Source organism: Dunckerocampus dactyliophorus, chromosome 21 (genome assembly GCF_027744805.1).
Source record: "Dunckerocampus dactyliophorus isolate RoL2022-P2 chromosome 21, RoL_Ddac_1.1, whole genome shotgun sequence".
Lineage (NCBI taxonomy): Eukaryota > Metazoa > Chordata > Actinopteri > Syngnathiformes > Syngnathidae > Dunckerocampus > Dunckerocampus dactyliophorus.
Window position 1 is genome coordinate 3,718,187 of NC_072839.1, and position 18,393 is coordinate 3,736,579.

Below are 18,393 nucleotides of genomic sequence, written 5' to 3' on the forward strand. Positions count from 1 at the left end.
GTGACCGAGCTCAAGAGCCACCCCGGTGTGACATACGACATAAAAGTTATTTTAAAAAAGTGATTAATCCACTCATAGCACTGTTTGCTTGTTAGGGTGAACAAGTGTACACGTTCATTGACGTGAGGAGCCATTGCATCGAGTGTTCCTCGTGTGAGCTCTGGTAAGCACAGCATTGTTAAGAGATTCAGTCTCCATGCTATCGTGTAATATGTTTGCTACACTACACATTGCTGGATATTTTCTAAAAAGCAATCGGAGTATGTGAGCGTTGTCGGAAGTTATACACCACTGTGATATTGTGTACTATGTTACACTGTTAGAGTGCTTGGGGCGATTAGCACAATGCTAACGCTAATCGCGAGTGGCTATTTATTGTGTTAGCACGAGTGTTACACATGTTACAGGCCTACTGTGAGCACATTGTCGGTGCTAATGGAAGCTAGCTTAGCTTACCTTTCCTGTTGATTCATTTCAGTTATTTCATTTTTGGGTACAATACAAATTCAGATTGTTAAATGTAACTCTATGATTGATAGTTGTTGCACTTCAATACTGTGTGTAATGCACCAAATCATTTTGCAATGGTTGACATATTGTATATTTTGATTGTACATGAAAATATATTTTGATTAATAGGAGAAATTTGATTTCAAGTCACGTGATGAACAAACTAGAATATTGATTATACATTCTACACTGTGTGTGTAGATTGTTTTTTCCCTTTAGGACTGTGATTGAACTTGAATCTGGACCGTGAGGGTTGTGTGGCGAGCCAAACCCCAGGAACAGACAGGTGGACAGGACGGGACTGTGGTGTGGCCAGCTGCAGCATCTGCCCTGAGGACATCGGACTACAAAGTCACTCCACACGTGATTCAGATAAGACACACGAAAAACTACCCAGGTAGTAGTAGTAAGAGTAACATTGGTGTGTACACACAATTCAAAATGGACACAACCTCTTTACCGCCATTGATTTTAAGAGCTTTACATTTTATTTTCATGTATTGTATATGTTGTTCATGTTGCCAAGTTATGGTGTTGCATTAAATGTTGAAGGGATAGTTCGGATTTTTTGACTTGAAGTTGTAGGACGTCCCCATCCGCAGTGGACGATTTCAAAAGTGACTTAGCCCCCCCATTTGGTCCCGCGAGTCCAGTTCTGGTCGGATTTCCGTGACGAGGAAGGTAGTTCACAATGGTCTAAAATGGCCGGTATGGAAGGGGGGGTTGTCTTTTGAAAAATGGCTGGGATTGAATGAGTTAGTGGGCGCGGCAATGACGTGCTCTAAACATCGCGCGGACATTTGCGAATATCTATTACCGTGAGGGAAAAGGTCAGAGCAAGAAAACAGCAAAGAATGCATGAATATACATTTGTTCACCTTTGCTGCAGGAAGCCGACAAAGGGTGCGACTCCGGTACCGGGTCCGACCATGATGAGAGGAACGGACGGGTCAGGTGGAAGTCGAAAGGAGCAGTTGGGTCTCAAACTCACATGGATCTGAGGGAGAGAGGGTCACAATGTGCATTCTAAATAATGAAAGTAATTAGAGCACTGCTGAGGAGCCACTATGGGCCTCCCAATCTATTAATTGATCTACTTAACATTCTAAGACAGACTAATGAGAAAACTTATGAGCTCCAAGTAAAATCCATAGAGCGTGATAGAGAGGATTTAGTTGCTTTAATTCAAATTACATTTTGTTTTAATCGACCCCACAAAAGCTGGGTAGTTGTTGGAGTCTCGCAAATTAAGAAGGGAGTAAGGTAATGAACAGCAAATATGGAAACAAGCTCATTCCAAGAGCGTAGGCCTTGCCAAGGCTTAAATACTACTTTTCTTTTTTTTAAGCATTGGATTAAGGCAAATTTCTTACCTTCATGAAAGTAAGAACAAACTGCAACATGATCTGATGTGATTACATTTTTGGTGTTGAATTTTCCAATATTGGATCTGCTTCTCATCTCCCACACGTACAAATATTGTAAAAGATGCTAGCGTATCGACCTGAATATAAGACGACCCTCAACACAAAAAAAAAAGACAATTAGCAGTTTTGGGTTTTTTTTTATCATGTTTTCAGAATAAGTGGTCAAACCCTGGACGAGAGGTGTCTAAAGTGCAGCCCGGGGGCCGTTTGTGGCCCGCGGCTGTGTTTTCATTGGCCTACAGCACATTCAAAAATATAACTTAACAAGAGAACCGACAAAATGGAAAAAGCAGCATTAATTTTAGAAAATAAAGTCAAAATATTAAGAGAAAAAAGTTGTAATCTAACGAGAAAAATGTGTAATTTTATGACAATAACATATGAGGTAAAATGTCATTTTTGTAGCAAAGTTGAAATTACTAGTAAAGAAAAAGTAGGGGGGTATTTTTTAGTTGTAATATGAGAAACAAACAAAACAAAGTTGTACTTTTTGGAAAATTAGGTTGAGAAAAATTTTATAAAAGTCAAAATATTATTGGAATAAAGTCATAATATGAGTGGAATTTTTTTTTTAAGTTGAAATAGTTGGAAAATTAAGGGAAAAAAGCGGAAATGGGGGGAAAACAGCTTAAATTTTACGAGAATAAAGTCATAATATTATGAGAAAAAAGTTGTATTTTAACAAGAAAAGTTGCAATTTTACAAGAGTAAACTTGTAATATTATGAGGTAAAATAATGATATTTTAGTAGCATAAAGTTGACATATTAAAGAAAAAAGTGTTTCTAAGTCTTATGAGAAGCAAACAAAGCAAAATAAAGTTGAAATTTTTGGAAAATGAAGTTGAGAAAAAAGTTAGAATCTGAGAAAGTCATAATGATACGAGAAGAACATTAAAAAAAAGTTTAAATAGTTGGAAAAAAGTTTAAAAACAGAAAAAATTGAAGAGGGGGAATCAGATGTAATTAAAAAAAAAAGTCGTGTTCTAAGGAAACAAGTTTAAATTCTACGAGAATGAACTTTATTCTATTCTATCTAGTATGAAGACAAATATTCTTTTTTAATAGTCATATGAGAAACAAACAAAACAAAAAGTCGTAAATTTGGTTGGGGAAAAATAATATTACGGGACTAAAGTCAAAATATTATGAGAAGAAAATTTACGAAAGTTGAAATATTTGAAACATTTTAAAAACAGCATATATGGGGAGAAAGTCACAAAGCTGAGATGCAGTTTATAACTTCGTAGCTATTGCTTTACAAACTATGAAAGTGGCCCTTGCATCCTTTCTTTTTCACTATCTGGCCCTCGCTGGAAAAAGTTTGGATGCTCCTACTGTATAAGACTATTATTTCAGCTCCCCCTTTATCGTCCATACTGTACTCCTCACCTTTGGCGGGGCTGTGCTGCACGGTAGTTCTGACTTCCCGAGGAGACCCTGGACAGGGTTGACGAGGTCGGCAAGCCAACCGCTACACAAGCCTCGCTTCCCCACAGGCCGCCAAGAGCACGCCGGGAACTCGACTACGCTCAAGACAAAATTCAGCTTTCCCGGGCGCTGGAGGCGGGAGCTGACAGTTTGAGAAACACAGACAAAAAAACAACATTGGAAGGAAGCGGCGGTGTGTGCGTGTGTGTGCGTGTGCATAGCATACAGACAGACAGAGAGGGAGATACATACGTAGGTGAAACAGATGGGGAACAGAGTGGTACTGAAAGGCATGATGGAGACCATTCAGACAAAAACACATTTCGCAAAACCCATTTGGACAGCAGCTCATCAAAGTAGCAGAGATGAAAAGGCTTTAAATGTGATGTAGATGACAAAACCGTGATATGGCGGTGGAATGGTAAGGGTGCAACATCTACACAACGTCTGCTTCTGTCTGGAGGAGACTTGCACAGAATGACACCACCGTAGACGCAAGACGCAGCCGCCCCAAACTCTTCCCCTTGGCGGCTTTTTATTTTAATTTTTGATAGTGGAACCCGCTTAAGTCTGTCCCTGCTTATGTTGCCAACCCCGTCCGCAGCATGATTCCAATTGTTCCGTACATGTTGACATGTGTTGCGTTATCACGATATAGCCACAACATAACTACTGTCTGCTTACACAGCATTACAAGTTGCACACATTGACTTCTTTCTGAGTACGAAATAAGACTCAAAGTAAAAGCATGGCAGTTTGAACCTGGTTTTGACACCCTTTTTTATTATATTTAAAAAAAAAAAAAAAATTACCGCCGGAAGAAAGCTTTGTCATTGTAGTCAAGACACACATCACTACCCTTTTTATTACCACTTTCAATACCAAAGACTTATTTATGCGTTTTTATAAACCCAACAATGTATTTATACGTCATTTACGGGGGTTTTTTTTGTGCGAGAGGCAAACGTAGGTGATGATGCAAACCTCCACTGATGCAGTAACATTTCAGAGCACTTAAGTTGATACAAGAGCTCGGCAGGGATCATTTCAATGGAAGAATCACACATGACAGGAAGGAGGAAGTGACGGAGCGTGGAGGAGTGTAGCGTGCAGAAGGTTACGCACTATAGGTAAATGTTAATGCATGCACATACATAGTTTAATTGTTGTTTAAATGTGATCATTGTAAATAGTTCATGGTGTTTTATTTGCAAATACATTATTTTGATGTAAACAACCCCCTTTATGTGTTATTGAAGTTGGTATAGTTCAGAAATTTGAGCTGTCACAAAAGAAAACATTTGTGTCAAAGTCAAAAGTTATGCTTGAAATCTATCTTTTCACAAAAAGCCGGTTTCTCCCTTTTCTAGTCAGGAACGGATATTTTCCTGAAACCTATCTATGTTCTACTGCTCATTACTAAAGAACGGAAAACGGTAGAAAGAAACTTTTTTCCCCCGATGAAAGATGGGAGTGGAATCTTTCTGTTGGTAGGTTCCATGTTTATTTAGCCGTAGTACACAATATTGTGTGTGCCTTGAAAGGTCAGTCAAAATCGTCTAAAATGGACAGTACCATGTCAACAAGCTGCCCTAAGGTTAAAATATCCTTAATATTGCTCATTCTTGTTAAGTCCTGGGCCAAAGTCATAAGTAAATGTCGACAACCGCCCATGCTGACGTCAATGAAGTAAGCGTGTTCCTCTATATGTTCCTCTTCATTTCACTACTAATGTAGTTCAATGTTTAAACACGACAAATGTCTTTTTCGTAGAAGAGGAAGACTAGCTAAGCATGCATCCGCTTCCTGTTTGCCGCTGGAGACCTCGATGAATAATGCAAGTCTTTAATGTCTCTGGACTGTCTGACAAACTCCAATCACCATCTCCCCCCCCCCCCCCCCCCCCCCCCCCCCCGTCTGTCTATTTTGACAAGCAGCGAAAAGCGAGAGGAGCTGAGAAATTCTGACCTTGTGTTATCGATGCTCGTGTTTCCACGCGAGCTTTAAAGCCAACCCTAATGGGTACGAGCTTAACAGGAAGCGCAAAATCAATAACTGGCTAAGTGGGGCAAAAAGATGGAACACTAGGGTTGATTTAAATAAAGGACCTCTATCCAGAGGCCTTGCAGGAGTCCATTTGTTTTGTCCCATGTTTCTCCCATCACAGAGTTCATGAGGGAATCTGCCCAGTGAAGTGCACTTAACGTGGAGAACAGAACAGGCGAGGGAAAGGTGACCCAAAGGCTTTTCTTTTACACAGAAACTTATAAACTAGGACTTTGCAACCTGTGGCGCCAGAGTCGCTATTTACTATATGTGATGGTCTGTCCTGGGGGTTTCAAAGTGCGAGGCGCCAGAAGACTGCAGTGTATGTGCAGCAGCATGAGAACAATAAAGAAAAATGTGTTTTCCTTGTGTCAAAGGCAAAATTAACTCATTTTTAGTTCTTGTCTTGGGTGAAACTACACCAGAAAATCCATTTTCCAGGGAGCAGGGGGAAGCCCCATTTGTATTCTCTACATACTGTAACCATCTTCTCTTTCATACTTTGAAAGGCCCCCCCCCCCCGGCCTCGCTAATGGCAAACAAGCGTTGTGGTGCTAGAAGAAAAATTATTAAATAGTAATTTTGAGTAGGTGCTGTCAAAAATGACACATTCACGACGGTGACAAAAGTTAATAATTACAGTAAAGCTCACTGTTGATGCAAAACATAATCACTAAACTCACTTATTGGTTCATATAACGCACACACACCATGAACACCTCCATAATTGTCTCCTTTTGTTCTTGTCGAAGCATGACATAACTAGCACTGCGCTCTCCGTGCTGGCCGGGCGCTGTTCACACAATGATGTGTTCAAAGTCTCTGCAACTCTTAATGTGGAAGTACAATTTGCTATAAGTACGTAAATAAATGTATGTATGTAAATGCAGATGGGTGAATACATGGGATATATACACACACACACTCCTGATCAAAATCTTAAGACCAGTTGAAAAATTGCTAGAATTTGCATTTTGCACATTTGGATCTTAATGAGGTTTTAAGTAGAGCTACATTATGCAGAAACAAGAAGGGGAAGTAAGACAAAAGGCATTTTGATAAAGTAATTTATTGAAAACAACAATTTAACAGAAATAGGCTGTTTATCACCTCATCAAAAGTTTAAGACCATCATTCAAAAAATAACAAAAAACTCTCCAAACCGGAAGAAAAAATGTTCTCAGTAGGACTCAGTAATGAGTAACTCCACCGTTCTTGTATGCGAGTGTTTCCAGGAGGCGAGTGGGAACATTGCTCCAAGTGGTGAAGAAGGCTCCACCAAGGGCATCAAGTCTCTGGAACTGATGGCCATTTTTATAAACTTCCCTTGCCATTCATCCCCAAATGTTCTCTATGGGATTTAAATGAGGGGAACATGCAGGATGGTCCAAAAGAGTGAAGTTATTCTCCCTGAAGAAGTCCTTGGTCAAGCCAGCATTGTGAACTGCAGCGTTGTCCTGTTGAAGAACCACACAGACGAGGGCCTTCAGTCATGAGGGATGCCCACAGTAACATCTGCATCCGTTTGACGACCCGCACCACCTGTAGCTCCGGTGTTCCACTGAATGAAAAAGCACCCCACATTATGGACCCCCCCCTCCACTGTGTCGGGTAGAAAACCTCTCAGGTGGGATCTCCTTGTCATGCCAGTAACGTTGGAAGCCATCTGGACCGTCAGGGTTACATTTTTTCTCATTAGAGAATAAAACCTTTTTCCACCTTTCAATGTCCCACGTTTGATGCTCCCTGGCAAAGTCTAAAAGGGCAGTTTTGTGACGTTGAGGGAGACTAAGTCTTTGAATTCCTTTTTTGTTTTTTAAACCCTTTTCCCGCAGATGCCGTCTGATGGTTATTGCGCTGCAGTTTGGGTCTACCACTTGACTTTTTTGTTCCATAATGCTCAGGATCTTTCAAAAAATGTAGAATGACTGATTTACTGCTCCCAACCTCAGCAGCCATGGCATGCTGCGAGAGGCCTTGCTTATGCAGCTCCACAATCAGACCACGTTCAAAAAGAGAAAGCTTCTTAGCTTGAGCCATCAGGAGGGCATGCCAGTGTGAATGCCTGACAGAAAATGAACATTTGGAGCAGATTTAGGCTTTTATAGCCTGTGGTCGTAAACATTTGATCAGCTGAAAAACAACCTATTTCTGTTTAATTGTTGTTTTCAATAAATTACTGTATCAAAATGCTTTTTGTCTCACTCCCCCTTCTTGTTTCTGCACAATGTAGCTCTACTTAAAACCTCATTAAGATCCAAAAATGCAAATTCTAGCAATTTTTCACCTCGTCTTAAGATTTTGATCAGGAGTGTATATACGGTGTGTGTGTGTGTGTGTGTGTGTGCGTGTGTGCGTGCGTGTGTATATATATATATATATATATATATATATATATTCATTCACACAACATACATACAAACACTGTATACACACACGGATATATACTGTATCTATACACACACATCTATTATCTACACACATACAGTATACTGTGTGTGTATGTGTGTGTATACTGTTATAATACAGTAAAAACTGTACAAATCAAATCATTTAACAGCCCTATTTTTGAGGCGAGTTTCAAGAAAAGGCACTTTTTAAAGAGATGAGAAAGTTCATTCTTTCATTTATCACCTTAACACCTTCATTCATTCAAGCCTTACTAGAAAGAAATGTCCATTTTGCTTAAATGAAGAGATCTGTCAGTGTTTGAGCGTAATGTCTATGTGCAAACATTGCCAATAGTCACTGTCAAGACACATCCATGATTCCCTTCCTTTCAATTAGGTATTACTGTTAAATGATTTGCACTCGTACTTATGCAGGAAAGCAATGAGTAGAAATTAGAAATATTCAAGTAGGCATACGGCACACATTCATCACTGTGAGGACATGTTAATGATTATGAACAATTTCTCTCCTTACCTGGCGGCGGAATAAGGCCTTTGCTGCAGCTTGGGGAGATGCTCTGAATAAAAAACAAATACAAACAATGACAGCTGTCAATCATCCTGTTATAAATACAGTATGTTATTACCCCTGGTGGATATCAAGTCAATCTTGATGTAAACCACATTCTATTTTCAGTAACTCTCAGTCCAGGACACACTGCTACGTTTAATAAAACAAACTGTTGGAATCCCAAGCGTCCAGATGTGAAGCCAGTGGGAAGCAGATTGCTTATGCAACCTTATTGCAAAGTCAGCCATGAAGGTGCCCTCTCTTTGGGTAATAAGCAGCAGCAACAACAAGATAGGCTGCCACTGCACTACCAATGACTTCATGCGAGCATGAAATGACTTTGCTTATTGAAAACTTGTTACGTGAATAATAAACGAAGCTGGAAGAGTAACAGCGCAGCAGCTGAGGTGTCCCGAGAACACATTATTCAGCTAAATCTCTTGGAAAGACCAACAGCTGGACTAAATCTGCTCACGCTCTTCCTCTGACACCTCTTAACAGCTGAAGGTGTTAGGCAGACAGCTCAGCAGTTTGACGTCACATTCAATCTAAATGAATGGCACACACCAAACTAATCTTTGGAAGATGATGCAGCAAAAAGAGCAACATCGCTATGATATGGCTCAGCACCGTAATGTACTCCTTTTACTGTAGACTGAGAGCAAGAGTCCTCAATACAGGTAGAAGTGACGTTCAGTATTCATTTATCCATTTCATTCATGATTTATATTTTGCATTGTTTTCTGCATGTAAAACTTAATTATTCACAATAAACTGTATTTTCTGTTCATGAAAACCATGGGACTGTGAGATATTATTTTTATTATTACACCCTTTAGACTCAATTATTGTATTTTCTGTTCATGAAAACCATGGGACTGTTAGATATTATTTTTATTATTACACCCTTTAGACTCAATCTATTAGCTCAGTGCATTTTCAGTCGATGAGCAGCTATTAGACTGAAAAGGCAGAGCTATTAAAATGAATTTATAGGTGTAACAATATCAAACACATTGGACCTTTTTAGAACAAATTAACAAAATATGGTACTATTATATATTATACATCTTTTAGATTCAGTCTGTTAGCTCAGTGTATTTTCTGCTTCTCATAGAATGACTTCTTGACACGCATCCTCACATAGCACAACCAACAATAGACACATGACTGGAAAAAATACTGGAAGAGGCAGACACACAGTAGAGGCATTGTTCTGTAAAGGCTACTTCTTCTATTTAGCCTCAATTCTAACATCAACGCGGAAGATCGAGGAAGAGCCCAGAATGAAAGTACACAGAGTCTATATCGCAGTTGCCGCCCCCTCTAGAAAGTTTGTGTAGAAGTGAGAGTTAAGCTTGAGTGAGTGAGAACAATACAGTCATATGTGCGTGTTGCGCAACTCTGTTGCTGTGTGCGTGCGTCAAGAAGGCCTTCTATGAGAAGCTATTAGACTGAAAAGGCAAAAGTTATTAGAATGAATATGTAGGCGTAATAATCTCAAATACACTGGACTTTTTAGAACAAATTAACAAAAAAAAATTGGTACTGTTAGATATTATTACACCTTCTAGATTCAGTTTTTAGATCAGTACATTTTCAGTCGAATGCCAAGAAGGCCTTCTAGGAGAAGCCAGGCACACTCACGTAGCACAATCAGAGTTGCGCCACAGTTAACTGTGACTCATGGAAAAATACTGCAAGAGGCTGACACAATAGATGCATTGCTCTGTAAAAGCTATTTCTTCTTTTAAGCTTTTCTTCCTGGTTCTTTGGACCACGATGCTATCGGAGAAGTAGTCACACCATTTAAAAGGTTTTCAAATTGTATTCAAAAGTAAGAGCAATTTATTTAGTTACAGTGTTGGACTCTATCATCAATGAGGAAAGGATGAAAATAGTCTATAGCAGTTGCTGCGCTCCTCTAGAAAGCGAACGTTAAGTTTGTGCAGAAGTGAGAGGTACACTTGTGTGAGTGAGAACAATGCATTACTATGCGTCTCTCAGTCATATGTACGAGTTGCGCAACTCTTGATTGTGCTATGTGAGTGCATGTGCTAAGAAGGGCTTCTATGAGAAGTTACTTGATTAAAATGCACTGAGCAATTAGACTGACTCTATAGGGTTAATAATAACATCTGACACACTGCACCTTTTAGAACAAATTAACAAAAACCAAGGTGTTATTATACTTTGTTTAATCCACCAAATTGTGTGTTGTGTCAATAAAATATGTAAATCTTACTTATTGTATGTCTCGGCTTCGAGGTTCGATAATTAGGCTACACAAGTGATGGGTCGTTCGCGAACAAAACAGCTCTTAGAGCCAGCTCTTTGAAGTGCTTTTTTTCCCAGTAAAAGCCGCACTTGCTTGTTCAAAATGTGACGATCCAAAAGAGTTGGTTATCTAAAAAGAGCTGAACTTCACCAGCTCAGTGATGGGAAGTTCAGTGCTTTTAGATAACCAACTCTTTTGGGGGCAAGGAGCAAGGGCAATCAGGGCGGCAAGGAGAGCCCAAATTACAGGCTACCGTCCCTGTCATGATCAATGATTGTCTTGAAAGACAAAACCAATATGATCGTAAAGATGGTCAGGAGAACTGTTTCTAGTTTCATTTTAAAAGGCTGCAGCCATCCTTACTAGGAATTAGTATGAGAATTACGGGGGGCTTTTTCAGTTACAAACTATTTCTAAGCGTAAGGGGAGTGCTTTGTCTTCAGAAATGTTAATTTTTGTGCCGGTATCTGCAAGACACTTAATCTATTCCATCTTTTTCCGAAAGGCAATTTATATGCAAAAGTACTAGTTAAAAAAAGGAAGCTGCAGAAATGTGGTCAAACATTAATGTATGAATAGTGCCGTCCCCTGCTGCTGAATTAAGCAAGGTTGTTAGAATTATGACATTTAAAAAGTACTACAAATACTACACAAGTGTCTTTGTGTTCATTTTAGAGAAGAGAGTCCTTGCGAATCCACAGATTCCACACAAGCTTTTTAAGCAGTGAGTGGCGGTGAACCAAGAAACTTTATTTTCATGTTCACTTTTGTTGACTCAAGGACAAGTTCAAGCCTGTCGGGGTTACGGATAGAAAAAAATAATAATCTCCATGTACAGCAGAGGCATCCAAAGTGCAGCCCTGGTGCATTTAGATGTATTATTGTGTGAATGCTGAGAAATTCTACACCATTTTTCATCTCCTCTGACACTTTTCCAATTGAAAATGAATGGCCAAGTTCAGTGTTGCCCCCTATTGGTGTAAATCCGTGTAACATTCTGCTTATCTGGTGCACTGTGGCATGGCTCAGGTGGTAGAGTGGTCACCTCCCAACCTGATGGTTGCTGGTTCAATCCTCAGTCAATAAATAGATTTCACCATTCCACTTCGTCAGCATTCACGAGCAATTTCTACTAAAGTTGCCTAATCAAGTTAGATACTAAACTAGATTTGTCACCTATAATACAAAGTGGTGGATGTTTTTAGATGGCTCCAGAGCTGCTCCTCCCGACACGCTCTGTGCCCCACGGCCCCGCGATCCATTGGGGGGGTGGGGCATTTTGTGCAAAGGATGTGCATCGCTGCTGTGGAGTCAGCATGTGGCTGGAGCAGCAAAAAAAAAAAAAAAAAAAGACGAGTAATCTGACACCGCGTTTGTTGCCACATTCATTGACAGCACGCAGCAGGATGAGACAATAAAATGACAGAATTCACTTGTCAGTCCAGGGTAGTGTAATGGTACAGCTGCTCCTTTTTAAGGCAAAGGATGCAGCCTTGAGCCCTGGATTTTTTTTTCTTTCGTTATTTTGTACAAACAATTATTTACTGAACACTTTGTTTCCCATGTATTCAAATTACTCCAAAAATGCATTCAACTAAATTCAGGTTCAAGTCAAATAGTATAAAAATAGCTTTTAATGGGTAATGTCCTAGCGCTATGGTGACCTTTTTTTATTTATTTATTTTTTTGCCTCATGGTTCCCAGAATTCCTGGCGGCACCCTTGTTCATTTTTTAGGCATGTCTGAGGGGTGTGGGGGGCCTCCATATAAAATTCAGCTTATTGCATACTGTCATTTTTCAACCTGCGGCCCTTGGATGAAAACTTTAGACAGCCATGATCTAAGGGAAGGTAAATAGAAAAAGATGCTGACAGACAGCATTCTGCTGTGACCTTTTCACATATGGAGGGGAAAAAATGATCATATAAAAGACCTCGGGAAAGGGAGCAGTGCATGGAAACATGCATCTCGCCTCATTATTTATAGTCACTGTCAAAGCATGAGTATAAACCCTGATCTTGCAGTCTAATGAACCCGAAGGAGTGCATAACACGGTGTCCCTGCGCTCGCTGAGTCAGACTTCACTATTAACCTCTGCTCCGAGACGACCTCTGCACTCAGGCCCCAACATCTGTTGCTCTGAGAAGCCTCCAACTCCACATTTTCAGATATAATGACGGCTGGTTTCTGCATCGAAAGGAAGAGGAGAAAAAAAAGGCGCTGTGGCTGGCTGGCAAGAAAAATAACTGACATTGGGATAAGGCCCAGGAGCTGAGGGCAGCTCAGCTCAGCTCAGATGCAGAAGTTATTCTAACAATCAAGCAAGCAACTAATGACCTGGAAGAAAAGTTTTCAATCGAGCGAGAGCAAAGATGGCAGCGACATTTATCACGTTTGTTAATGTTGAGGGGAGATGGCATGCCATCGTTTGACTTGGAGAAAAAAAGGTGACAACAAAAGGAAATGAATGTTGCCCCACTAGGTAAACCTAGGATGTTGTCTCTGTAATGAATTGCATTTAGGGCTGTTAAAGCTTGTTTTAGTAGGGAAACAGTGCCCCCTGCTGGATGACGCTGCTCATCAAACTTGGGGGGGGGTTGGTACTGTAGGTAAAAAAGGTTGCTCTGACCTATTAGGAGGCTGAGAGGTGGCGAGCAGGACGGGAAGGCGTCGAGAAGCTCCGAAAAGCTGAGGCTAGACTCTCTCACGTACTGGTTGTAGTCCGCAGCGCCTTGTTTGCTACAGAGCTCCTGCAGTCTCCTTTTTTGCACGCTATCTGCTGTACGCTCAGCCAGTGCTCGTAGGAAGGCCTGAAAAGATGGCAGAGAAGCCGACATGTTCCTGCTGGTAATGATCATGTTACAAACACACACAATTATGGTCATGTGGAGTAGCTATCTTGTTTTGGTGGCTGCATGATGGAATATGCAAGATTAAAATCGCATCAGTAGTCAGATGCACGTCGCATTGTTGTATGGGTTATTATCCAATGACCGTATGAGATTTTGATGTGATAATAAATATAGAATAAAAAAATATTATATATACAGTGGTGTTTTTGCATGTTTGTCAAACTTAAGTTTCAGATTATTAAATAAATGTAATGTCAATGACAACATAACTGAACACAAAATGCAGTTTTTAAATGAAACTTTTTATTATTATGGGAGAAAAAAAATCCAAACCTAAATGGCCCGATGTGGAAAAACACATTTTTTGTTAAAAACAGAATTTAACTGAGATTGAGATCTTTTGGTGTGGAAAAGGTTGTAAAGCCATTTGTAAAGCTTTGGGACTCCAGTGAATCACAGCCATTATCCACAAATGGCGAAAACATGGATCTGTGGCGAACCTTCCCAGGAGTGGACGGCCAACCAAAATTACCCAAAAGCGCAGCGACGACTAATCTAAGAGGTCACAAAAGACCCCACAACAACATCCAAAGAACTGCACGCCTCACTTGTTCGCCTCAGTGTTCACGACTCCACCATAAGAAAGACACTGGGCAAAAACGGCCTGCGTGGCTCCAAGACCAAAACCACTGCTGAACAAAAAGAACATTAAGGCTTGTCTCAATTTTGCCAGAAAACATCTTGATTCCCAAGACCTATGGGAAAATACTCTGTGGTCTAACGAGACAAAGTTTCACTTTTTGGAAGGTGTGTGTCCCTTTTACATCTGGCGGAAAAGTAATGCTGTATTTTAGAAAAAAGAATGTCATTACAATAGTAAAATGTGGTGGTAGTGTGGTAGTCATTTAAAAACTGCATTTTGTGTTGTCATTGACTAATATTTAACATTTAAGTGTGACAAACATGCAAAAACATAATCAGGAAGGGGGCAAACACTTTTTCACACCACTAATACAGTAAAATAAAAAGAAAAAAAAATTTGAGTATTAACTGGTATTACTATGTCAAACAATGTTGTCTCTGGAGCACCTGAATTGTGATATTTGTCCTGTATCATAGAAATGAACAGTAAATGTATTCTAGCAATGGTTGGCCGCTACTGAATCTCAATTATAAGCATGGAGAGGCTTTATTAAAACTCAACAGCCCCGTTTACACAGATGTGGGCGTAAAATAAAAAAAATTCACGGCTTGCATTTAATGATGCAGCTGGGGTGCGTGAATTGAATCAATTTTAAGAGAAAAGTCTGCACATAAACCCAACATTGAATTATATTGATGTTAAATGTTAATTTCTAGTATTTTTTTATCTTTCCGGGGCACAGTTGATTTGATTTAAGCAAAAGGCAGACGACCTGACTCTAAATCTCACAAAATAGTAATAAATTATGCTGTAAATGCTCAAAATTAGTATTTCAGAAATATACCACATCATTTTAAAATTAACCCCTGAAAAAAATTGCATTTTTTATGCGATTTTATGTTTTTATGCACTCTTTGCCATGAAATGCATTTATTTACCCCAGCTGGCTATCTTAAAAGTGGACGCACCTTCTTGGGAACACTTCTAATCTCCAAACACCATGTAAGCAGGTAGAGCAGTGACATGTTCTGAGGGATGTAGGAGGGCACCTGAGCACCTGTGACAAGGCAGGAAAATAACATTATGAATGCCACAATAAAAGTGTGCCAAAAACAATGTCGGTATCAAAGTATGAGATGCACGTGTGCCTTTTTTCTTTGTTTTTTCAAGCACTAAAACGTGGACTTTATGATTCTTCTGATCCTCAAGGCCCAATCTGCGCAGCATGTGCTCAACCTCAGAAGCTCTATTTGGGCAGAAGACGTCAAAGGAATCCCCTGGCTGATAGGTCAACATCGGGTAAGCCTTGGGATGAAACGGACACATTTACACCTCAAACTATAATTGAATTGTATTTGCAGAACACCTGCACAAATCCCTTACAGAGATGTCGAGCTCAAAAAGAATGGCTGTCTTGACGGAATTTCCGGATGTTAAATGAACTGCCCGGGATATGGGTACTTCATACAGAGTTTCTCGGTTTAATGGTCCAAAAATCTGAAAGAAAAAGGGGTTAAAACTAGAAAATGAGGTGAAAACACCAGAATATGTACCTCTTCTTCAGGAGTGATTGCTTCCTGCAGAGAGACATCCAAGAAAGGTGGAGGTAGCGTAGGAACATTTAAAGATGAATCAGACAGAGGGGGCACAGAGTGTGTCAGTGAAGGGGCATGACAAGATCCATGGTCCTTGTTTTTTGTCTCTGGTGCTGCTGTGGGTGACTGGGGTGTCACCTTAGCGCTCCCTGAGGGAGACAAAGGACCATCGGTAGATTCAGCTGCCGGCGTGGCACGAGGAGATGCACATTTGGGATTCTGGTCAGTGAGGTTCAGTAGGTTCAGTTGGACATCTGGTACGGAAAAATCGGGAGTTTTATTCACTGAATCCTCTTTAACATTCCAATCAGATGCCATATTTGATATGGCGGCTTTGACAGCTGTCCACAGTCCTTCAAGCCAAGGGTCCACAACCACCTCCAGCCTGCAGGGGGTTTGAGAAAACAACAAAATCAGAGTTTTTGCCAGACCAGACTGTGATAACTGAATTTTTAAAGCAAAGAAAAACTTGTGTACAACCTTTTGAAATATATTTTTAACATTATTAGAGCACTCTAGAAATGAAATAACACCCCTATAGTCACCTTTACACTCATATTACCCAATATAGTAGACAAAATATAAGAAAATAAGCCATTTAAGATATAAATAAGACTCATGCGCATGTGTGTTGCTGTAAATGTGTTCTGTGCGAGAGGAGCTCAATGCGGGGCAGACAGGAAGTGACGTCAGGCATTCAGAGTTGAGTTTTATCTTGGTGTCGGTTACAGTAGGCAGTGTTGGGGATGATTGTGTCTGTTGTGAGATCATTCAAGCCTGCAATAAAAGCCTGTTGTTCTGGCGATCAAGTCCGGTGCTGGTGTTCTCACCAACATTGTAGAATACTACATAAAACATCTTTTTTAATACGTCTTCTGAATGCTTTATATTTGCATTGTAGTTCCTTTAGCCATTTTTATGCTTGAAAATGCTTAATTTGGGCAACAAAATAAACACTTGCCTAAATATGCAAACTATTTTTTCCATATTCAACCACAAAACATGATTTATTGAATATATTTAGGAAAAACCGTGATAGTGAAACCATGAAATTCGAAGCGTGAAGTGGCGAGGGAATACCGTATATCTCTAATATATTGTCTATATGTTATGTTTTTCAAGTTTTACCTGTGGAATTGTGATTTCAGATGTTTGCATTATATTCCTTACCCTACACCGTCATCTGCATATCCAGTTGCATAGAATTGTTGTGCTCCAAGTTCCTGTAGACGCCTCTCAATCGTTTTGCCACAGTTGCAAAAGTTTGCATAATTTGTGTCTCCTAAAGCTGGGATATACAGGGAGGAAATGTATGAAAAATCAATGCCAAGTACTCAGCATCTTAATGATTTAAACAAAAATGCAAGAGAGAGCAAGGTTCAAAGCACATGCCCCCATGATTTACCTAAAAGTGCATAGTGAAGGTGTTTATAGTGATCGCAGGGGTGGGTCTTCTTGATGTGCTTAACAAATTGCAGGGCATTGTCTGGTGGTTCCCCATCTCCAGTAGTAGACACAATAAACACCACTGGGGACTGCTCCTTCTCCAAATTGTACTTATCATTTTCATTCAAGCAGCTGAGCTCAGCAAGAAATCCATGCTCCTGTGCCTCTTCAGAGATCCCTTCTGCTATAGACTGGGCTTGACCCTTCTGAGAGCCATAAAGAACCAGAAGCCGAGGCTTGACTTCGCTGGGCATCCTGGATAACAACACAGACTTGTTTACATTGAACGATGCTGAAACAGTAGTACGAGATGGTGCTAAGCTAAATGATACACAACTCGGCATCGCATTGTCAAGGTGCATCCTTCCAAGGTTACCTACAAGAGACGAGAAAGGGAGCCACGCCACAACAATTCTCTCACCATTGACAAGCTCACAAGACGTAAACGCTGCCATTGGGTACCCGGAAGTTACGTCATACTTTGACAGCACAAGTTACTGAACACGCGGAATCAAGAGTGTCTATTGAGGTTCTAACGTTTCCGTGTGGTAGCAGTCAAGTAAAATCGTTACTACTAATACTACTACAAAACTTTTATACATGTATATAAAGCCAAAGTTAAAAATACCGAATACCTTTTAATGAATGCAGAGGGAGTCTTCCATCCCAGCACACTCCAAGCTTTTATTTTCACTGACTGGTCGAATTCGCGCGAGGTAAAACGAGACCGGAAGTGTCCAAATGAGCCGAAACTTTCTTTTTATTTTAACCTCCATATATAACGTTTACGCCTAGTGATATTGCTAGATTTTATATTACAATACTTGCATCATTTTAAGTTGTATTATTTTGTAACATTTTGTCAATTTGTAATAAGCTAAATATTGCTACTTGGTCCCGCCCTCCCCACCAGTGGAGCCTTCCAGAAGTCGCCGGCAGATCTGTGCGACTCGTTCCTCAGCCACACTCCAGTATCCATCTGTAAAAGTCGTTATTTTGTCAGTGATAAGGCAATTTGGGAGCCCCATTCCTTCGTCAACATGTCAACGCTGGGCACGCTTGCCTTCGACGAATATGGAAGGCCTTTCATCATCATTAAAGACCAGGATAAGAAGACACGGCTAACGGGCATTGACGCACTGAAGGTACAATGGGCTAGCTTAGCGGGGCTCATCTGTAGCATGTCGGCTAGCACGTGGCGGGTTT

The 18,393-nt window shown here is 40.2% G+C and overlaps 2 protein-coding genes across 8 annotated transcripts in view; one reads left to right on the top strand and one right to left on the bottom strand.

Annotated features, from left to right (window-relative positions):
• Window positions 1–18,023, bottom strand: part of mtrr (5-methyltetrahydrofolate-homocysteine methyltransferase reductase) — a 40,005-nt gene extending 21,982 nt beyond the window's left edge. The window contains exons 1-11 of one of the 6 annotated variants that reach the window (XM_054765088.1): window positions 17,568–17,663; window positions 17,147–17,442; window positions 16,912–17,029; window positions 15,700–16,126; window positions 15,530–15,643; window positions 15,295–15,451; window positions 15,115–15,203; window positions 13,281–13,461; window positions 8,338–8,380; window positions 3,328–3,508; window positions 1,389–1,507 (exon numbers count right to left, since the gene is read on the bottom strand). In XM_054765088.1, the coding sequence (XP_054621063.1) occupies window positions 1,389–1,507; window positions 3,328–3,508; window positions 8,338–8,380; window positions 13,281–13,461; window positions 15,115–15,203; window positions 15,295–15,451; window positions 15,530–15,643; window positions 15,700–16,126; window positions 16,912–17,029; window positions 17,147–17,442; window positions 17,568–17,611 (1,769 nt within the window). In that variant the 5' untranslated portion in view covers window positions 17,612–17,663. The other 5 variants (XM_054765089.1, XM_054765090.1, XM_054765091.1 and 2 more) reach the window with 5 other exon arrangements.
• Window positions 1–18,393, top strand: part of cct5 (chaperonin containing TCP1, subunit 5 (epsilon)) — a 24,804-nt gene continuing 6,411 nt past the window's right edge. Inside the window, exons 1-3 of one of the 2 annotated variants that reach the window (XM_054765096.1) lie at window positions 1–163; window positions 712–907; window positions 15,356–15,445. Coding sequence is in view for 1 of the 2 variants with exons in the window: in XM_054765095.1 (XP_054621070.1) it covers window positions 18,228–18,332 (105 nt within the window). In the remaining variant the exon portion in view is untranslated. Of the gene's footprint in view, window positions 164–711; window positions 908–15,355; window positions 15,446–18,065; window positions 18,333–18,393 lie in introns of those variants that run through there. The other variant, XM_054765095.1, reaches the window with a different exon arrangement.